The 23,205-nt window shown below is 44.6% G+C and overlaps 1 protein-coding gene across 1 annotated transcript in view; it reads right to left on the reverse strand.

The window, feature by feature from the left end:
• CCNQ (cyclin Q) overlaps positions 1 to 10,632 on the reverse strand; it is a 44,069-nt gene extending 33,437 nt beyond the window's left edge. The window contains exons 1-2 of the mRNA XM_073600162.1: positions 10,484 to 10,632; positions 6,613 to 6,716 (exon numbers count right to left, since the gene is read on the reverse strand). Of these exons, the coding sequence (XP_073456263.1) occupies positions 6,613 to 6,716; positions 10,484 to 10,599 (220 nt within the window). The 5' untranslated portion in view covers positions 10,600 to 10,632. The remainder of the gene's footprint in view (positions 1 to 6,612; positions 6,717 to 10,483) is intronic.
• Between the last annotated feature and the right edge of the window lie 12,573 nt (positions 10,633 to 23,205).

The following is a 23,205-nucleotide window of genomic DNA, read 5'->3' on the forward strand; positions in this document are numbered from 1 at the left end:
CATTTTTATACAGTATATGGAAACTATAGTACGGCTCCTATAAATGGAGGGGGCGGTCACAATCAGCACACTTGATAAGTACCTGTCACAGGTCCCTCAGCTCTATTAACCTCTGAGACACCGGAAGATTACGGCTGTGGAAGTGGAGGTGTGTGTGTGTGTGGGGGGGGGGGTTCAGAGAACTTTGGATTTCAACCAGCCATCAGCACAAGGGACATGTGACACCGATAGTATGTACTGTCCCTTGTGCTGATTTAAAAAAAAAAAAAAATGTTTGACTAAACTTAGGCCTTAAAGTGGATCTTCGCTGTGCAAATAGGACTTTTGTTAAATTTACCTTTTCTTTCTTTTTTTTATTTAATAGAAAAGCTCTGGCCCGCCCCCCAATGCATATCTCTCGCCAAGGCAAATGGGGTGCACTTTGCCTCCTGTGTGTCCTGGGATATTCACATCGCAGAGCGCAGGAGGCACGGTCCTTCACCGAAGAAGGAGATGGGGGGGCAGGCCTAGCGGTTCATTATCAGAAGAGGCGGCAGCTTCCTGATGATGTCAAGCAAGCAGATGGCGGTGCAGAACCACGCGGGGGGGGGGGGGGTGACAATGCTGGATCTGCTTGGCCGGAGAGTATTTTAACTGTGCAGCACCCGCAACCAGATAAGCAGGGGTTAACCACTTGCTTACCAGGGACTTATACCCCCCTTTCTGCCCAGGCCGATTTTCAGCGCTGTCGCACTTTGAAGGACAATTGCGCGGTCATGCAACGCTGTACCCATATGCCATTTTAATTTTTGAGACAGATAAAGATTTTTTTTGGTGGTATTAAATCACCACTGGGGTTTTCATTTTTTGCTAAATAAACAAACAAAAAAAAATGTTGAAAAAAAAAAAAATAAACAAAAACCTTTTTTTTTTAGTTTCTGTTATAAAATTTAGCAAATAAGACATTTTTTTGCTTCACTGATGTGCCCTGATAGACTGCGTTTATATGCGGCACTGATTATATGTGTACATGTCCCCTGTCAGGATCGCCGGTTACTGGCTCTCCTCTCCTGACAGCGCATGAGAAAATAAGAGCCGATAACTGGCAACTCTGTTTACATTGTGATCAGCTGTGATTGGTCACGGCTGATCACATGGTAAAGGGTTGCTGTGATTGGCCCTTTAGTATGATCTGTGATCCCCAGGGGATGCACAAGGTTGATGTGGATCCAGGAGGACATCCATGGACGCCCTTTTGGAAAACAACAGAGCCATGCTTGTAGTCATCTTTCGACTATAACACGGTAGGGAAGGGGGAAAAATAAAATTGGAGGAGGAAGGTGAAGATCTGCTTTAAGAGCAATGATGAGCCCATAGTCCTGCATAGGATATTAGGATGCCGAGGGACAGTCCACTGCCGGAGATGTTATCAACTTGACAACATGAGATGCATTGGGTGCAAAAAAATAAATAAATAGCATAAATAGATAGGGATCAGTGTTTCTGTAAGACAGAGGAGCCATCCTGTCAATCTTATACCTAAGGGGGATGGTGTTGAGTCTTTTGTAGACTTCCTTTGGTGTGGAGATGTGCCTGGGGTGATGGTTCACTGAAAACCATAGTGGCACCTACAATTTCTGCCTCTGGTTAGCCCGTGTTCCAAAGTCTTGAATTTTCCTTCGATCTCTTTTTCTGCAATTCAAAATTCCCCCTCAGCACTATGACACATAAGTCATTTAAGTTGTGGTCGCTTCCTGCAGAAAGGAGCAGCTAGGAGAACAAATGTTCCACGTAAGAAGCTAAGACTATATGTGCTGGCCTACAGTACCCTTTAGTCACCTGAAGATGTCGCTGTCACTTTTCTCAGATTGAGACAAAGCACACACAACATGAACATTATACGCTGAGCCCCTACAAAGCCAGCGGATGCATCAAACCAACGAAGGGTTCAAACTAAGCAAGACGGATAGGATTGTCACAGCTCAGCTTGAATCTTCATAATCCAGGTGCCAAATTGAAGCCTGTAGTTAGAGCATAGCAGGCAATCGGAGAAATGATGGATAAGTTCAGTGCTGGTGGCACAGCAATAAATCAGGTGTTCAGAATGACACCCCAGAGTTGCCGCTAAACTTAATAGAACGCTCGTGAAACTCTTTTTGTTCAGTAAAATGTCAAAAGGAAGCCTGAGAGAGGGTAGAAACACGGGAGAGGCCATTGCTAGATTGGTTGGAAATGATGATCCTGGATGGTAATGCTTTTAATAAACAGCCGCAGACTTCGCCCAAGCAGATGGTCAGTGAAGTCTGAACTCTCGTTTTTGCATGTTTGCTCCAGGACAGTAAGTTAGTTGGTGAAGCCAGGATCAGGTTAATGGTTCTCCTGCCTCCTTCCAAGTCCATCCATACCAGTCACCCAGAACAATCCCCCTTCATATCCATCCAAACACATCACTGAAACAGTCTCCCTCCAGCTCCATCCATACAAACCTGTCACCCAAGACAGCTTCCCTTCATAAATACCCGTCACCCAGGACAGTCTCCCTCCATACATACCTGTCACAAAGAATAGTCTTCCTGCAGGTCCATCTATACATACCTGTCACCCAGGACAGTCTGCCCTAAAGCACCCAAAGCAGTGTGCTTCCAGGTCCATCCATACTCATCACCCAGAACAGTGTACCTTCAGGGCCATCCATACCTATCACTGAGAACATCCTGGTCTGTCCATACCCACCACCGAGAACATCCAGGTCCATCCATACCCACCACCGAGAACATCCTGGTCCATCCATACCCACCACCGAGAACATCCTGGTCCATCCATACCCACCACCGAGAACATCCTGGTCCATCCATACCCACCACCGAGAACATCCTGGTCCATCCATACCCACCACCGAGAACATCCTGGTCCATCCATACCCACCACCGAGAACATCCTGGTCCATCCATACCCACCACCGAGAACATCCTGGTCTGTCCATACCCACCACCGAGAACATCCTGGTCTGTCCATAGAAAATATTAAAGGACTAATGCGCACAACCCAATTCTCACAGGATCAAGGGTAATAAACAAAGAAAAGCTGCCTACATATGAGGTGGCCTCACCCACCCTGCATAAATATCGTATTAAAAGATCAAAGTTATGTGGCGCTAGTCTATGTATATCATCATATATTTGATAAAGTCACGTGGGTGTGACGCAACGCGTCAGGGTAGGAGGAGCCAGGTGCCGACGCTTCCTGGGAACGGCCGTACCCGGAAGCCAGAGTGTGTTCATTGTTATTTTCGCTGACATCTTCTGATTTTAATGTAAGTTACTACTTTTTAATAAATGTGTATTGGAATTACTTCACTATGGGAGCATCTCCTTCTTCATTGTTATTTTGGGAGCGCTGGTGATTTGCTAGAGAACTCGACCCAGATACATCTGTAGGAAGAGGGGGACGGCTGCTGGAGTACCATCACACACAGAGGATTACTAACCGCTGGCCTGACTTGGCCCACTGGGGGCCGCTGCTGGAGGTGAGAGGCTGGGGGAAACACCTGTGTGCTGCACCAGTCCGTCTTATTGCATGAATCCAGCATTAAGTCACGCTAAGGGCTACTGATATCAACCGTCTATATGGACACTTTGAATCACATTGCATGAAGCATCATTATTGTGGACTTGTTTATTATTTATTATTATTATTTACTGTCACCATTTTCACTATTTTTTACTATATTTATATATTTTTTCCATTCATTTGTTGTTGTTTTGGGAGAGGAGTTGGACTCTGGGAACTCACTTTTAGAATTGGATCAATATGCACGTTGGTGCATTTATGTCACAAGTTTTTGCACTTGATCACGGTCATTATTATGTGTTATAGTGTTGCATTTGTATGTGAGATAGTGTTGCATTTCACATTTCAGTTTAGTTTTCATCACATATTGTTTTGAAGAGTATTTCACATCATTGGATAACACAATTTGAGGGAGCATACATTTATTTACTTCGTATGACCGGGTGTTGTTAGCACTTAGTCACGTTTTTCACGTACACTGGTACTAGATGATATTTAATATTGTGTTGTAATCACCAGGACCTTACAGCTTGTTGCTTTCACTGCCCCCTAATGGATAAAGCGTTTATTGCATATTGAGAGTTTTATTATTGAGCAGCTAGGAAGCATTTTATTTGCTAGAGAACTCGACCCAGATACATCTGTAGGAAGAGGGGGACGGCTGCTGGAGTACCATCACACACAGAGGATTACTAACCGCTGGCCTGACTTGGCCCACTGGGGGCCGCTGCTGGAGGTGAGAGGCTGGGGGAAACACCTGTGTGCTGCACCAGTCCGTCTTATTGCATGAATCCAGCATTAAGTCACGCTAAGGGCTACTGATATCAACCGTCTATATGGACACTTTGAATCACATTGCATGAAGCATCATTATTGTGGACTTGTTTATTATTTATTATTATTATTTACTGTCACCATTTTCACTATTTTTTACTATATTTATATATTTTTTCCATTCATTTGTTGTTGTTTTGGGAGAGGAGTTGGACTCTGGGAACTCACTTTTAGAATTGGATCAATATGCACGTTGGTGCATTTATGTCACAAGTTTTTGCACTTGATCACGGTCATTATTATGTGTTATAGTGTTGCATTTGTATGTGAGATAGTGTTGCATTTCACATTTCAGTTTAGTTTTCATCACATATTGTTTTGAAGAGTATTTCACATCATTGGATAACACAATTTGAGGGAGCATACATTTATTTACTTCGTATGACCGGGTGTTGTTAGCACTTAGTCACGTTTTTCACGTACACTGGTACTAGATGATATTTAATATTGTGTTGTAATCACCAGGACCTTACAGCTTGTTGCTTTCACTGCCCCCTAATGGATAAAGCGTTTATTGCATATTGAGAGTTTTATTATTGAGCAGCTAGGAAGCATTTTACTGGTCTGTCCATACCCACCACCGAGAACATCCTGGTCTGTCCATACCCACCACCTAGAACATCCTGGTCTGTCCATACCCACCACCGAGAACATTCTGGTTTGTCCATAGCCACCACCAAGAACATCCTGGTCCATTCATACCCACCACCAAGAACATCCTGGTCCATTCATACCCACCACCGAGAACATCCTGGTCCATTCATACCCACCACGAGAACATCCTGTTCTGTCCATACCCACCACCGAGAACATCCAGGTCCATCCATACCCACCACCAAGAACATCCTGGTCCATTCATACCCACCACCGAGAACATCCTGGTCCATTCATACCCACCACGAGAACATCCTGGTCTGTCCATACCCACCACCGAGAACATCCAGGTCCATCCATACCCACCACCGAGAACATCCAGGTCCATGCATACATACCACCGAGAACATCCTGGTCCATCCATACCCACCACCGAAAACATCCTGGTCCATCCATACCCACCACCGAGAACATCCTGGTCTGTCCATACCCACCACCGAGAACATCCTGGTCTGTCCATACCCACCACCGAGAACATCCTGGTCTGTCCATACCCACCACGGAGAACATCCTGGTTTGTCCATAGCCACCACCAAGAACATCCTGGTCCATTCATACCCACCACCAAGAACATCCTGGTCCGTTCATAACCACCGCCGAGAACATCTTGGTCCGTTCATACCCACCACCAAGAACATCCTGGTCTGTCCATACCCACCACCGAGAACATCCTGGTCCGTCCATACCCACCACAAAAACATCCTGGTCTGTCCATACCCACTATTAGCTATGCGTAAGCATCTCCGGATGCGAAACGCGTTAGCTTTTGCTACACTCTGTTACCATGTAATGGCTATCGTTGGATTTTAACTGATTATGCAATAAAGATGTCTGTCTTCAGTGTGCGTCAGTCCAGGATTTTCTTGCTTCTATAGACTTGTGCAAAGTCTGCACCTGAAATCTATCACAGAGGGTGGAGACACTCAGATGTGGTTCTGTGAGCGGCATATCCTCCACGTCTGTCCATACCCACCACTGATAACATCCTGGTCTGTCCATACCCACCCCCGATAACATCCTGGTCTGTCCATACCCACCCCCGAAAACATCCTGGTAAAGTCCATACCCACCACCGAGAACATCCAGGTCCGTACATACCCACCACCAAGAACATCTTGGTCTGTCTATACCCACCATCGAGAACAGTCTACCTCCAGTACCATCAATGGTGGGCAAGATGGATCCGGGGGTTGGGGGCTAGCTCTGATTGACAGGTATTTTCAACGCATTTATACTTACCTGCTCTGTGCAGTGGTTTTGTACAGAGCAGCCCCCACCTCCCTCTTCTGGGTCCCCCGCCAGCGCTTCTGGCACCTCCTGCCCCTATAGCAAGCTGCAAACTATACTATAGAGTGCCCCTTTAGCACTTTAAAAAAATCTTCTGCCTTAATAATCACTTTTAAATCACTTCATTCTCCTGCCTAGGACTGCATGTCCCATGAGGCATTGCTCCATTGCTGACCAACTAAGCAATAATGAACATAGTTAACTACTTTTATAATGGATGATGTGGGTGAGTGGTTTGAGCTGTAGAAGATTGGGATGTGGGTTGGAGTGAACTCTCATAGCACTCACCGGCCTCCATAATAAACCTTGTCACCCTAAAGTGAGTCTTCACGGCTTTGTCTTCATTAGACACTGCAGCAGAGCCGGCCTCAACTTCCATTATGCCGAGATCCCTGATAATGAGATAAGAATAACAAGGAGAAGTGTAAATAATAAACGTGGAATCTGTGGCTTCACGCTAATATAAAACTATAATGATATACAGCGGATAAAATAAATATTGAACACGTCACCATTTTTCTAATATCAGCCAGTTCAGTCTCAACTGATGGCCTATAAAAAGGTGTCTCATTACCAAGGTGTCACACAAGAAACATCTCATGACGGGTAAAAGCAAAGAGCTCTCTCAAGACCTTCACAACCTTACTGTTGCAAAACATACCGATGGCATTGGTTACAGGAGGATTTCTAAACTTCTGAATGCTCGAGTGATCACTGTTGGGGCCAGAAGAACATCATTTCACCATAAACCAGCCACAACCAGGTGCTCCTCATAAGATTTCTGGCAGAGGAGTGAAAAGAATTATCAGAAGGGTTGTCCAAGAGCCAAGAACCACTTGTGAAGAGCTTCAGAAAGACCTGGAATTAGCAGGTACAGTGGAACCTCAGATTACGAGCATAATCCATTCCAGGAGAATGCTCGTAATCCAACGTACTCGCATATCAAAGCGAGTTCCCCCATTGAAGTCAATGGAAATGGGGGGCGCCGGAGAGCCTCGGAAACGGCCGGAAAGGCCCAAGGACACCTTGGTAAACCTCAGGAAGACTCAGTTCCCGAGGTCAGCCGAGCTGTCCTCGGGCCTTTCCATGCATTTCCGAATGGCGCAGATCAGCGCCGCTCAGCTCCTGTGCCCCCCTCACCTCAGGCCAAACGCGGTACTGCAACGCTTTGGCCTGAATCATGCTCGTTTTGCGAGACAACACTCGCAAACCGAGTTACAATTTTTAAAAATACAGTGCTCGTATTGCGAAACGCTCGTTAACCGCGTTACTCGCAATCCGAGGTTCCACTGTACAATTGTTTCAATAAGTAATGCACTCAACCGCCATGGCCTGTATGTACGCTCACCACGCAACACTCCATTGCTGAAGAAAAAGCATGCTGAAGCTCATTTAAAGTTTGCTGCAGAACATTTAGACAAGCCTGTGAAATACTCGGAGAATATAGTCTGGTCAGAGGAGACCAAAATTGAACTCTTTGGATGCCATAATAAACCCCATGTTTGGAGGTCACATGGCACATCACCCCAAAAACACCCCCAATACCAACAGTGAGGTTTGGAGGTGGAAACATTATGGTGTTGATGGGTGGTACTGGCAAACTTCATATCATTGAAGGAAGGATGAATGGAAAAATGGACCAAGACATTCTTGGTAAACATCTGCGGCCATCTACCAGGATGATGAAGATGAAACGAGAGGTGGACATTTCAGAAGGACAATGATCCCAAACACAAAGCCAAGGAAACTCTCCATTGGTTTCAAAGAAAATAAAGCTGCTAGGATGGCCCAGCCAATCACCTGACTTGAATGCAATAGAAAATCTATGGAAAGAACTAAAGATCAGAGTTCATAGATGAGGTCCACAGAACCTTCAAGATTTGAAGACCGTTTGTGTGGAAGAACGGGCCAAAATCACACCTGAGCAATGCATGGACTAGTGTCTCCATACAGGAGGCGTCTTGAAACTCATTACCAACAAAGGATTTTGTACAAAGTATTAAATAAATTTTAGTTCGCGTGTTCAATACTTTTTCCCTGTGTCCTTCCATTTTATTACACAGAACTTCATTTCTGAACTTGTTTGTTTTGGTGTCTTTGGATGTATGGATTGCATGGGTCGTTACCCACTAGACATGTGCAGTTTGTTTTGTTCCCAATTGAAATTCGGAACTCATTCGTTTTTGGAAATTTGGATGTATCCGAATTACAATAGAACCAAATTTAACCGAATCCGAAATAACGAAAAAAAGAATTAGGACGAAATTTGAATTCAAAATCAATTTCGTATATAGTTTTCGAATTTGAATAGTTTTCCAATTTCCAAAGAGAATAAAATAAAATAGAAAATAAAAGGAAAAGAATAGAAAAAAATAGAATAAAATAATTGCATATAATAGAGTAAAACAGAAGAAAATAGAATAGAAAATGAAAGAACAGAATAAAATAAAATAATAAAACCATCTTCCGAAATTTGAATTTCAAATAGAATACATTCTAATTTGAAGAGAAAAGAATAGAAAAGAAAACAGAAAAAGAATAGAATTAAAAAAAAATAGAATAGAAAATATAACAATTTCCCAAAATTCAAATAGAATCAATTTGAATTTGAATAGAATGGATTAGAATAGGAAGATGGTTATATTCTATTCTTTTCTATTCTATTGTTTTTTTTCTATACTATTCTGTTATTTTCTTTTCTATTTTAATCTATTCAAATTTGAATTGATTATATTTGAATTTTGGGAAGTGGTAATATTCTATTCTATTGTTTTTTTTTTATTCTTTTCTCTCCTATTCTATTCGAATTTCAGAAGATGGTTCTATTCTATTCTATTATTTTTATCCTATTCTGTTATTTTATTTTCTATTCTATTGTGTCCTGTTTTACCCGATTATATTACCTTCTTTTATTTTCCGTTATATTCTTTTCTATTATATTACTATATATTTGTTTCTATTTTAGTCCTTTATTTTTCTATTCTATTCTCTTTGGAAATTGGAAAACAAATCGAAAACTATTTGAAATTGATCTGAAAACGATTTGAATTTGGAAAATTCTAATCGATTCGAATAAACGAAAAACGAATTTAACTAAATGAAGTTATGTAAATACTGAATTAAAACAAACAACGAAAAAAACCTATTACCGACATGTGGGGAAAATTTCATGTCAATAGCACCTTTAGAAAAAAAAAGTTGCAACGCCCACCATTTTATTCTCTAGTGTCTGCATAAAATTATATATATATATTATATATATATATATAATATATATATATATTTTTTTTTTTTTTAATGCAGACACTAGAGAATAAAATGGTGGGCGTTGCAATTTATTTAGAGAGATTTCAGGATTTTATTCAACTTTCAATTTTTTTTTTTATTTCACCTAACTTTATTGATACTCCATAGGAGGACAGAAAACCTTTTACTTTTTCTTTCCTAACATGCACCCTCCTCACAATGTAGTGCCTGAACAACCTATGGCCACGCCCCCACACAGGAAAGGGGGCGTGTCTAGCAAATAATTACTGACATTTAGAATAGTCAGGAGGAGCTGGGCCAGCACAGACAGTAATTGGACACTCCCTGAGGAGGAGGAGGAGGGGGGTGGGGGCTAGGAAGTGGAAGGACGGAGAAGCTGGGCCAGCACAGACATTCCCCTTACAGGACAGGGTTATGACATAGAAGAAGAGAGGAGCTGGGCCAGCACAGACATCAGACACTCCCTGAGGTGGTGGGGGCTAGCATGTGGAAGGACAGAGGGGCTGGACCAGCACAGACAGTAATTAGGTATGCCCAGGGGAGCAGAGGGCTAGTACACGAAAGGAGGGAAGAGCTGGGCCAGCACAGACATTCCCAGAAATGGACAGGGTTATGACATAGAAAAAAAAAGGAGGAGCTGGGCCAGCACACACAGGGCTATGTATGCAAATGGGGGAGGAGCTGGTCCAGCACAGACAGTGGGCTCTTCCATAAAAGCAGTATGCTCTGATGGAGGGGGGAGGGGCTGACTCCTCTTGCAATTGGAGCTCATCAGCAGTACAGAGGAGATATCCCCGCCCACACTGCTCCCAGCATGCCCTGCGAGTGTATGCGGACGCACGATGCATGCTGGGAGATGTAGTCCTATACCGTCCGCACACAGCCCGGGTACCTGACAGTCTGGACGGCCTCCTCCGTGTATTCACACCGCGGACTGACTACTACCCCGCGTCGTACGGACCAGGAACACCCACTACAGCCCCGCCCACACCAATCAGAGAATACCATCCAGAGCCCCGCCCACACCAACAAGGAAATTCAGCGGGGACGCCGGCTCTAGCCCCGCCCACACTAATGAGAGGGAGGCTCGCCTACAACAGCTCGTCTCCGACTTAGCACACTGCGGCTGCGTAGATGGAAAGGCTCTGATTTGCTGGTTGATCAGGGGAGAGGGCTCCTATTGGCTGGTTAATCAGATGGAAAGGGGGGCACCGATTGGCTGGTTGATCAGGGACGCGGGTTCTGGTTGGCTGGTTGATAAGAGAGGCATTTTTAGAAGCTTCTGAGGCAAAACAAAGTGTCAGAAGGAAGCATGAAGGCCGCCATGGCTGGCAAAAGCTTGAGAGCTGACTTCACATAAAAATGCATGGTCTGCTAACCTTTGCAGCTCTCAGTGCATATATATGTAAAAAAATAGGAACATGTAAAGAAAAATGTAAACAAAAAAAATAAATAAATGTAAAAAATAAAATTAATAAAATGTAATAAAATAGAAATGTAACAAAAAAAATAAAGAAAAATGCAAAAAAGAAAAAAAAAAAACACCTTACAAAGAAAAACGCTGAAAGTAAAGCTTGTGTGAAATTGTGGAGGTCCGTCGCTCTGATAGCCCCCCAACACCTAGATATAAACACAAGGCCCCGTTCACACTCAGACACCCTTTTACACTGAGGCAATTTTTCAGGCGTTTTAGCGCTAGAAATAGCGCCTGTAAAACTGCCTCCCATCCATTTGCATGGGTGCTATCACACTGGGGCGGCGCGCTTGCGGGACGTTAGAAAAAGTCCTGCAAGCGGCACCTTTAGGGTGTGTTTGGAGCGCTGTAAAAATGAACGGGCAGGGCTTCCGAATCGCCTTAAAAGCGCTTCGAAAGCGCAGCAAAACGGGTGTTTTTTTGGATTATTTTGGTGCTTTTTTTGGTGCACTTTTATTGATTATAACGGAAGGTGCGTTCTTGCTGCGCTTTTCAAAAAGGTCACTGAAGCAAGCAGGACTTTTTAAATATGCAGCACAGGGATGTGGGAAGTTACCTGGCATTTAAGGGGGAATATTGTACTTGTGCTTTTGATGTGCTGAGGTGGCGTGTTTTAGCACAGCACAAAAGTGGCCAGTTGTGAACGAGGCCCAGAGGAGGCAATAGGCCCCTGTTCACCTCTGACCAATTTGAAGAAAGAGCGGTTCAGCGCTCGAGTTCCATGTTATTTTATGGTGCCCCGTCACGTATTGGACGCCGTTCTGACGCTCAGCACCCAGAAAACATGCAAGTGCTGCTTTGCAAAAAAAAAAAATAATCTCCTGCGCTGAAGGGTGATGCCCAGGATCTCTATGGCTCCAGGTAAACACACAGGACTTGCTGATCGTCGGTGGGAACCCAATGGAAATAATGTAAAAGAATGAAATGATGGCGCACCAACCTTGCGCATTACCAAGTGAGGTTTATTAATATGTAGATGTATACACAAACAAATCAGTCATAAAAGCATTTTTAGTCCACAATGGACACAAAGCGACCAGCATACCAGAGGACCTAAATTTGTTAGTAACCCTGCCTAAACACCAGGGTGCTACATCTATAGCTCCCAACTGTCCCTGATTTCGAGGGACTGTCCCTGATTTGGAGCAATGTCCCTCTGTCCCTCTTTCCTCCTCATCTGTCCCCATTTTGGTCTGATCTATATAATTGTATATAAAATGCACTATTTATCTATCAAAAAGTGTTTTCCAGCGCTAAACCTTTCATCTGATTTCTAAATTGCTGCGTTTGTAAATTCCAAAAGCCAATATAAAAGAATAGTAATGGTAAAAAAAGCACTTGTGGGTTTAACCAATCTTGTTTTTTTTGTACAATTCTCCTTTAAGGGAGTGTGGCAAGGGGTGTGTGTCTTATGCCTGCATACTTTTGCTGATAGGTGTCCCTCATTCCCATCTCAAAATGTTGGGAGGTGTGCTACATCTACATTGGTGATCAGTGAGAAGAATGCTCCTTACATTGGTGATCAGTGGGAAGAATGCTCCTTACATTGGTGGTCAGTGGGAAGAATGTTCCTTACATTGGTGGTCAGTGGGAAGAATGTTCCTTACATTGGTGATCAGTGGGAAGAATGCTCCTTACATTGGTGGTCAGTGGGAAGAATGCTCCTTACATTGGTGATCAGTGGGAAGAATGTTCCTTACATTGGTGGTCATTTGGAAGAATGCTCCTTACATTGGTGGTCAGTGAGAAGAATGCTCCTTACATTGGTGGCCAGTGGGAAGAATGCTCCTTACATTGGTGGCCAGTGGGAAGAATGTTCCTTACATTGGTGGTCAGTGGGAAGAATGCTCCTTACATTGGTGATCAGTGGGAAGAATGCTCCTTACATTGGTTGTCAGTGGGAGGAATGCTCCTTACATTGGGGGTCAGTTGGAACAATGCTCCTTACATTGGGGGTCAGTTGGAAGAATGCCCCTCATTGGTGTTCAGTGAAAAGAATGTCCCTTACAATGGTGGTCAGTGGTGAGAATGCCCCAATATATGTGTAGCGCTACCCCCACAGGAGCGCCTGATGAACAAGGGTTCCCCCCACCCTGCACAGCCAGGCACACAGAATTTCCACAGCGCTCTTAATTCAGGAAACAGTGCTTGCAGCTTTGTTTTTTTGTATATTTATTATTGTATATTTATTAGGGGTAGTGAACATGGATGGGGTAAAGGGTATTACGGGATGCCCACTTGACTTTGGTAGAACTGTCCAGGAACAACTTCTTCTATACAGACTATGTATGTGTAGCACTAACTCTCGGTGGAGCTGCTGGTTTAAAGCGGGCTGTTACCTTCATTCTTGATACCTCTGTTTCACCGGCACTGGGTCTAGGGTCCCGTTGAGTTTACCTCTGGACGATATAAGCACCAAACACTTGAGTATATTTTCCAATGCTTTAATGAACAAGTAATAAAGGAAGTAGCAGGAAAGAGGCAGAAGGAAAGTTGCAGGGAAGCTCAAATACCTTTCCTTAGTATTCTTTAGAACATTCTTTGGAATTGAACACTTGTAGCTGAATGCACTCCCCTTGTAGGATTCAATCTTTGGGTAGGCCTCTCTCACTTGCCTAGCAGCCAGTACGTAGCACGAACAAAAGTCTCTGCCACAGACTTGTTTGGAATAAAACCCGTACGATCCTCTGCCACAGGATGTATTGGTTTGCAACGAATGCCAGACACAGTACTTGAACCTTTAAGCCTACCTGGCAGTACTATGCAGTAAGATTACTTCAGGATACGTCCTCCAACCGAGTCACCAGGCCCCTCTCCAGACCAGCACCACGCATGATCCTTCCATGACGGGTCCTCCCCTGGGATCTCCTCGGTAGCTTCTTCACTCAGGATAGACAGCTCAGGACCATTCCTCTGCTGCTGTAGTAAGCCCCAGACAGGCTTCTGGGCCCACCCACACGCCGCAGCAACGTGGGCCTCCGGAACGGAGGACCATGAAGTGGTACTCTTAACGCATACCTGTCGGCCAGGAGGTGGCTGAAAACGAACCCCTAAACATGGCGTCTGTACCATAAATACCCTCTCCCAGAATGCAACTCAGAGGACCACCTCCACCGAGTTGTCTCCGGGACAGAGGAGCACTCATACGCTTCAACACGTTGCCTTTCCAACACCAGCCCATGCCGACAACGACACCCACCGGCACAGTGTGGAACTACACGCAACTCAGCCAAGCTGGAACAGAGGCAAATCTAACTTCCTCTAACAAGTAATCCACAAGATTTACCTATCAGCGGTAGATTAAAAATCTACCAGCGCTACATATGCATTTCTCAGCTTCCTCCAGCAGAACACTTGCTTGAAACTCCCAAGACCAGCTGGCACACTGTTAGGTGATCTGACAATAGGGCTCAGTCAGATTTCAGCAAATGTCCTTTACAGGCAGGGACCGTGGGTCCCTTTGGTAGTGTAGCAAAGTCCTATTGCCCAGCTGTCCTGTGGCTACTGATCCCAGCACCACCTCTTCAGACACTGCAAGCCTACCTGGCTACAGCTGCGCCCTTCTCCAGCCCTCCTAGCTAATCTTCCACAGTCCTTCATCTCAGACTGCTCTCAGCAAGTCCTCTTTAGGCTGCCTCTTCGTCCTCCTCGACTGTAACACTCACCAGCCCACCTGGCTGTCTTCTCCTTGGAGATCTCCTGGATGTGCTCACTGGCTCCTGCTGTCCTCGCACCTGCTCCTGTGCCACAGATTGTTTCCTCTTTGGGCTTTCAGAAGATCCCTCATTCACCCAAGCTTCCAGACCCGGGGTCACTCCCCCCCCTAGACTAAGGGGTTACCCTCAATCTCCAACTTCCACCCATACTCTCCTGCCCAGCTGGGCTGACCCTGAGTATTTGAGGGGGCCTGCCCCCTGCCAACACATCTGTTGGGGATTGGTCAGGGCACTGGTAAATACTCCAGGCAGCTCCTCCTAACCTCCCTCCCATTCTTCTGGAAGTTTCCAGCAAGTTACAGAAGTAGGAGGACGCACCAGAGATGCTGCCTAATGAGTCATACCAGCCCTCCCTGAATCACTCACCCAACCCAGGTTAAGCACAGGCTTGGCCCTAGCAATCTCTGGAGGATGCTCCTTCATTTGCTGACTTTGGCAAGTGGTATTGTCCCTGAAGCTATGCAGAAACCATCAAATGGGAGGTCAGTCAGCACTAGCTCAAGAAACCCCTAGCCCCTAGCAATCTCTGGAGGAACCCTGGGGTTCCATGAAACAGTGGTTGAGAATGGCTGAACTAATGCCGTGTACACACGAGCGGACTTTTCGACCAGACTGGTCCGATGGACCGAATCCGGCGGACAATCGGCCATGTGTGGGCTCCATCGGACCTGCAGCTGACTTTTTCAGTCAAAAAAATGATGGACTTTAGATTTGAAACATGTTTCAAATTTGTCCGATGGACTCGAGTCCGGTTGAAAAATCCGCTTGTCTGTATGCTAGTGCGATGGACGAAAACCCACGCTAGGGCAGCTATTGGCTACCGGCTATCAACTTCCATATTTTAGTCTGGTCGTATGTCATCACGTACGAATCCGTTGGACTTTGGTGTGATCGTGTGTAGGCAAGTCCATTCGTTCAAACGTCCATCGAAAGTCCGTTGGACCAGTCCGGTCGAAAAGTCCTCAGTGTGTACGCGGCATAAGACATTTTTTAATGGAGAAGAATGTCCAAACCTCGTTTGGCTGTACTTCTCCTATGAATCACAGGACTGCAGTTGGTTCTGCACTTCTGTGACCCGTTTTCAGCAGACAGCGGGCTGAAGTCACAGAGCCGGTCCAGGCTTGGGAAAGATCGCAACCAAATGGTCAAGATCTGCCCACATGCCTGAACCGCCACCTGGCTCAGCCTCTCAGCGAGCCACTGAGAGTCTGAGCCAGCCGTTCTAGCCCCCTCAACAGCCCAGCACTCCAGTGATCGGGGGGGGGGACAGAGCAGAGAGCGGTGACTGACAGTCACCAGCTCTCTGCTCAGGGAGCCCAGAGAACCGAGCGATCAGATGAGGTCCTTGAGATTTATAACTGATAAATTATATTTTCGATCAATATTTTCAGCCGATCACAAAGCTTGGAACAATATTGTCAATACAACTGATGATGAATTACTCGTTGGTGATTTCTGGTACCTAGACCGATCACAGATACAGATATATGGCCACCATTAGACTTCTAGAACAGACCTTACAACGTGTGCTAGCATGGCAGCTCTCAAAGTTCTGATGGGCATAGACCTACAGTAAAATGCACATTATGACACCTTCCTCCAGCTGATTCAGGGATCCAGCGTGCCCGGAGTTGTTCTTTAATAAATTTATTTTTATCTTTGTTTTTCTTCTTTAGTCTATAGTTTCTTCACGCTCCACCCTCTAAATAATGTAAGATAAAACTAAACTGACCGTTGTCCTGGATACAGCTGTACAAAAATATCACACTGTATAGAGCAGGGAAAGAATCTTAGTTCTACGGTTTTAAAACAAATCATAATAGTCCATAATACCAAAGTAGAAAAAAATGTAATTTGTAAATCGAGTCATTTAACCGCTCGCCGACCAGCCGCCGTCATTATACTGCGGCAGGTCGGCACGATCCCGCGAGTCGTCGTAGCTATAAGTCGGCTCCTCTAAGCGGGATAGCAGGCGCGCGTTGCCGCTGCATTGCGGGGGTGCCGATGCTCGTGGCCGACGGTCGCGATGACCGCCGACCACGAGTGATCACGGGCATGAGAGGCAGAACAGGAACGTGCGTGTGTGTAAACACACAAATCCCTGTTCTGTTCTGTGAGGAGAGACAGATTGTGAGTTCCTAATAGCTAGGAATCACGATCTGTCATTTCCTCTAGTCTGTCCCCTCCCCCTTCAGTTAGAACAAACATAGGGAACACAATTAACCCCTTGATCGCCCCCTAGTGTTAACCCCTTCCCTGCCAGTGACATTTTTGTGCATTTTTATAGCACTGATCACTGTATAAATGACAATGGTCCCAAAAATGTGTCAAAGTGTCCGATGTGTCTGCCATAATGTCGCAGTCCTGATAAAAATTGCAGATCACCACCATTACTAGTAAAAAAAAATAATAATAAAAATGCTATAAATCTATCCCCTATTTTGTAGATGCTATAACTTTTGCGCAAACCAATCAATATACACTTATTGCGATTTTTTTATGAAAAATATGTAGAAGAATACATATCGGTCTAAACTAAGAAAAAAAAATTGCTTAAAAAAAAAAAAGGGGGATATTTATTATAGCAAAAAGTACAAAATATTGTGTTTTTTCAAAATTGGCGCTCTTTTTTGTTTATAGCGCAAAAAATTAAAACCCGCAGAGATTATCAAATACCACCAAAAGAAAGCTCTGTTTGTGGGAAAAAAAGGATGTCAATTTTGTTTGGGTGCAGCGTCGCACGACCGCACAATTGTCAGTTAAAGCGACGCAGTGCCGAATTGCAAAAAAAAGGCCCGGTCATTCAGCAACCAAATCTTCCAGGGCTGAACATGAAACAATCGTTTGTACCTCTATGTGCAATCTTGAATTATCAATAAATCCACCAATGTGTATCACTCAGTACTCCAGGTACAATTCCTCCACCACATCACAATTTGGATTAGCAGCAAGGATGGAAAGTGTTATCATAATGGGGGATTTTAATTATCCAGACATAGACGAATGCGTGGTTCCCTCTGCCCAGACTAATGCCCCGTACACACGGTCGGATTTTCCGATGGAAAATGTGTGATAGGACCTTGTTGTCGGAAATTCCGACCGTGTGTAGGCTCCATCACACATTTTCCATCGGATTTTCCGACACACAAAGTTTGAGAGCAGGCTATAAAATTTTTCGACAACAAAATCCGTTGTCGGAATTTCCGATCGTGTGTACACAAATCCGACGCACAAAGTGCCACGCATGCTCAGAATAAATAAAAGAGATGAAAGCTATTGGCTACTGCCCCGTTTATAGTCTCGACGTACGTGTTTTATGTCACCGCGTTCAGAATGATCGTATTTTCCGACAACTTTGTGTGACCGTGTGTATGCAAGACAAGTTTGAGCCAACATCCGTCAGAAAAAATCCATGGATTTTGTTGACGGAATGTCCGATCAATGTCCGACCGTGCGTACGGGGCATAAGACTCACCAGTTCCTAAATGTCTTGCAAGACAATTTCATGGGTCAGATGGTAGACACACCAACTAGAAATGAAACATAGTTACATAGTTAGTAAGGTTGAATAAAGACACCAGTCCATCCAGTTCAACCTGAGTGAGTGTGGGTGCATGTTTACAATTGTCCATATCCCTATACATTGTGTCTCATTAAGATGCTCATCTATTATTACTATTTATTTAAGGTACCCATATAGTGCCATCAAATTGCACAGCGCTTGTTGTTATGAAAGAGTGGGCCTTGGTGGCCTTTGATCAAATTACATAGTAGACCAGCGCTCCACACATACATTGCACACTCACATCGGTCCCTACCCTCAAGGAGCTTACAATCTAGGGTCCCCAACTCACATTCATATACTTGGGACAATTTTTTGGTCAGAAGCCAATTAACCTACCAGCATGTCTTTGGAGGGTGGGAGGAAACCGGAGTACCCAGAGGAAACCCACGCAGGCACAGGGTGAACATGCAAACACCAGGCAGGTAGTGTCGTGGTTGGGATTCGAACCAGCGACCCTTTTTACTGCTAGGTGAGAGTGCTACCCACTACACCACTGTGCCACCCTACTGAAAACATTACTAGATCTACTGATTACCAATGATACAGACCTGATCAAGAATGTGGAAATACGGGGCAATTTAGGAAACAGCGATCACAGGTCTATTGGCTTCAGTATAAATTACACAGAAACATAAGGGAAATACAAAGACACTGAATTTCAAAAGAGCAAACTTCCCTAAACTACGAACCTTGCTAGAAGATATAAATTGGGATAAAATATTAGAAACAAAGAACACGGAGGAGTGATGGGTTCGCTTTAAGAGCATATTAAATAAGGGCATTAGCCAATGCATCCCATTGGGTAATACATTTAAAAGAGCGAACAAAAGTCCTGGATGGCTTAACGCCAATGTAAAAATGCATATAAAAGCAAAAGAGAAGACCTTCAAAAAATACAAGGTTGAGGGATCATCATCAGCATTCAAACTTTATAAAGAATGCAACAAAAAATGTAAGGGTGCAGTTAGGGCGGCTAGATAGAACATGAAAGACACATAGCGGAGGAGAGCAAAAAAAAATCCCAAGAAATTCTTTAAGTATGTAAACGGTAAAATAGGGAGGACAGACCATATTGGCCCCATAAAGAATGAGGAAGGACATCTGATTACCAAGGATAGAGAGATGGCAAAGGTGTTGAATTTATTCTTCTCCTCAGTCTTCACAAGGGAATCGAGGGGCTTCAGTAACCAAAACTGCAGTGTTTATCCTCATGACACATCACAGGAAGCACCTCCATGCTTAACAGAGGACGGAATTAAAATTAGACTTGGGAAACTTAACATTAATAAATCACCAGGACCAGATGGCTTGCATCCGAGGGTACTTAGGTTACTCAGTCAAGTAATTGCCAGACCATTGTTCCTAATTTTTACTGACAGTCTACTGACTGGAATGGTACCAGCGGATTGGAGAAAAGCCAATGTAGCACCAATATTTAAAAAGGGCCCAAAATGCATCCCTGGGAATTACAGACCAGTTAGCCTAACATCAATAGTATGTAAACTCTTGGAGGGGATGATAAGGGACTATATACAAGATTTTAGTACTGAAAATGGCATCATTAGCAGTAATCAGCATGGATTCACGAAGAATCGTTCTTTCCAAACCAATCTATTAACTTTCTATGAGGAGGTGAGTTGCCATCTAGATAAAGGAAGGCCCGTAGACGTGGTGTATCTGGATTTTGCAAAAGCATTTGACACAGTTCCCCATAAACGTTTACTGTACAAAATAAGGTCCGTTGGCATGGACCATAGGGTGAGTACATGGATTGAAAACTGGCTACAAGGGCGTGTTCAGAGGGTGGTGATAAATGGGGAGTACTCAGAATGGTCAGGGGTGAGTAGTGGGGTTCCCCAGGGTTCTGTGCTGGGACCAATCCTATTTATTTTGTTCATAAACGACCTGGAGGATGGGGTAAACAGTTCAATCTCTGTATTTGCAGACGATACTAAGCTAAGCAGGGCAATAACTTCTCCGCAGGACGTGGAAACCTTGCAAGAAGATCTCAACAAATTAATGGGGTGGGCAACTACATGGCAAATGAGGTTCAATGTAGAAAAATGTAAAATAATGCATTTGGGATTTGGGTGGCAAAAATATGAATGTAATCTATACACTGGGGGGAGAACCTCTGGGGGAATCTAGGATGGAAAAGGACCTGGAGGTCCTAGTAGATGATAGGCTCAGCAATGGCATGCAATGCCAAGCTTCTGCTAACAAAACAAACAGAATATTGGCATGCATTAGAAAAGAGATTAACTCCAGAGATAAAGTGATAATTCTCCCACTCTACAAGACTCTGGTCCGGCCGCACCTGGAGTATGCTGTCCAGTTCTGGGCACCAGTCCTCAGGAAGGATGTACTGGAAATGGAGCGAGTCCAGAGAAGGGCAACAAAGCTAATAAAGGGTCTGGAGGATCTTAGTTATGAGGAAAGGTTGTGAGCTCTGAACTTATTCTCTCTGGAGAAGAGACGCTTGAGAGGGGATATGATTTCAATATACAAATACTGTAGTGGTGACCCCACAATAGGGATAAAACTTTTTTGTGGAAGCGAGTTTAACAAGACTCGTGGCCACTCATTAAAATTAGAATCAAAGAGGTTTAACCTTAAACTGCGTAGAGGGTTGTAAGAGGACAAGGATGTGGAATTCCCTTCCACAGGCGGTGTTCTCAGCGGGGGGCATCGATAATTTAAAAAAACTATTAGATAAGCACCTGAACGACTGCAAAATACAGGAATATACAAAGTAATAATGACATAAAATCACACACATAGGTTGGACTTGATGGACTTGTGTCTTTTTTCAACCTCACCTACTATGTAATGTAGGCACTTCTGAACGCAAAGTAGGTCCAACCCGGTACGAGCAAGGTGTACCTAATAAAGTGACCGGTGAGTGGAGATTCTTACATCGTGCCAAGCTGGCCCAATGTTTGCAAACATATAATTGTTGGAGTTACACTTTAAACATTTTTGGCAGGAGTTCAGCTTTAAAATGCTGTCATGCTGCTTAGCTGTCCCAGTAATAAAAACAATTAAAAAAAGGGAATTTTATCTAAAGTTTTGATGTTTGTAGTGTTTTAACAAAATACATTTTATAGGAAATTTAAAACTAAAACAAAAATTCAAGATGAAAAACGCTGCAAAACTTTGTTCGCCAGCTGGCGAAGCGTCGTGAGCAAAATGAGTATTATGGAATTAAGCTCCCTGTGTCATGACTTAAATCTTTGTCCTCCTCCTCCGTAAATGACAGTACATCTGCAATGTCACCAAGCAACTGCTGCAGAACAATTACATGCATTGCTTCACACATTTCACCTTCAGGAATCAGGACGTCTTCCTGTTAGAGATAATTATCAGGCTGTTCTTTGTTTATAAAGCACCCACGTATTGCATGGTGCTATACCTTATTAGATCTACTGTGTGTGGAATAGGTTACTTATAAAAGCATAAAAACTTTACTCGTATACAATAATAGCTTGCGGTACTTTAAATAAATCAGAACATCGATTGTCTCACTTCTCAGCTTGGTGCTTTTTCATAACTGGTAATCCAGAGCACCACAGTCTGTGCTGGCGCCAAATGATCGCCTTTTCTTGATGTCATTAAACTGCACAATCTTCAGTGACCCCCATCACTGGACAGTCTATAGCAGGGGTCTCCAAATTTTCTGAACAAAGAGCCAGTCCAAAATTTAGGGGGGCCGGACTGTGGCCATTGAGAGTAGAAAAGGTGCCAACGTCAGTGGGAAAAAAACAGTACCCCATCTTTGGTGTCAGTTGTAGGAATTGTGCCCGGTCTTTGGTGTCATTGGGAGGAATTGTGCCCCAGCTTTGGTGTCATTGGGAGGAATTGTGCCCCATCTTTGGTGTCATTGGAAGGATTTGTGCCCCATCATTTTTGTCATTGTGGCTGGAGGAGGAAGAACCTGTCGCTGAAGGAGAAAGGAGCAGTGGCTGGAGGAGGAAAGACCTGTGTATGGAGGAGAATGAACCTGTGGCTGGAGAAGGAATGACCTGTGGCTGAAGGGGGAAGAACCTGTGACTGGAGGTGGAAGGCCCTGCAGCTGGAGGAGAAAGGACCTGTGGCTGAAGGAGAAAGGACCTGTGGCTGAAGGGGGGAGAACCTGTGGCTGGAGAAGGAATGACCTGTGGCTGAAGGGGGGAGAACCTGTGGCTGGAGAAGGAATGACCTGTGGCTGAAGGGGGAAGAACCTGTGACTGGAAGTGGAAGGCCCTGCAGCTGGAGGAGAAAGGACCTGTGGCTGAAGGGGAAAGGACCTATGGCTGAAGGGGGGAGAACCTGTGGCTGGAGAAGGAATGACCTGTGGCTGAAGGGGGAAGAACCTGTGACTGGAGGTGGAAGGCCCTGCAGCTGGAGGAGAAAGGACCTGTGGCTGAAGGAGAAAGGACCTGTGGCTGAAGGGGGGAGAACCTGTGGCTGGAGAAGGAATGACCTGTGGCTGAAGGGGGAAGAACCTGTGACTGGAAGTGGAAGGCCCTGCAGCTGGAGGAGAAAGGACCTGTGGGTGAAGGAGAAAGGACCTATAGCTGCAGAAAGAACCTGCAGTTGGAGGAGAAAAACCTGTGGTTGAAGAAAAAAGGATCTGTGGCTTAAGAGGGAAGGTCCTGTGGCTGGAGGTGGAGGAGAAAAGATCTGTGGCTGCAGGAGGAAGGCCCTACAGCTGGAGGAGCAAGAACCTGTGGCTGGAGGAGGAAAGACTTGTGGCTAGAGGAGAAAGGACCTGTGGCTGGAGAAAGGACCTGTGGCTGGAGAAAGGACCTGTGGCTGGAGAAAGAACCTGCAGCTGGAGGAGGAAAACCTGTGGTTGAAGAAAAAAGGACCTGTGGCTG

Source organism: Aquarana catesbeiana, linkage group LG09, assembly GCF_042186555.1.
Source record: "Aquarana catesbeiana isolate 2022-GZ linkage group LG09, ASM4218655v1, whole genome shotgun sequence".
NCBI lineage: Eukaryota > Metazoa > Chordata > Amphibia > Anura > Ranidae > Aquarana > Aquarana catesbeiana.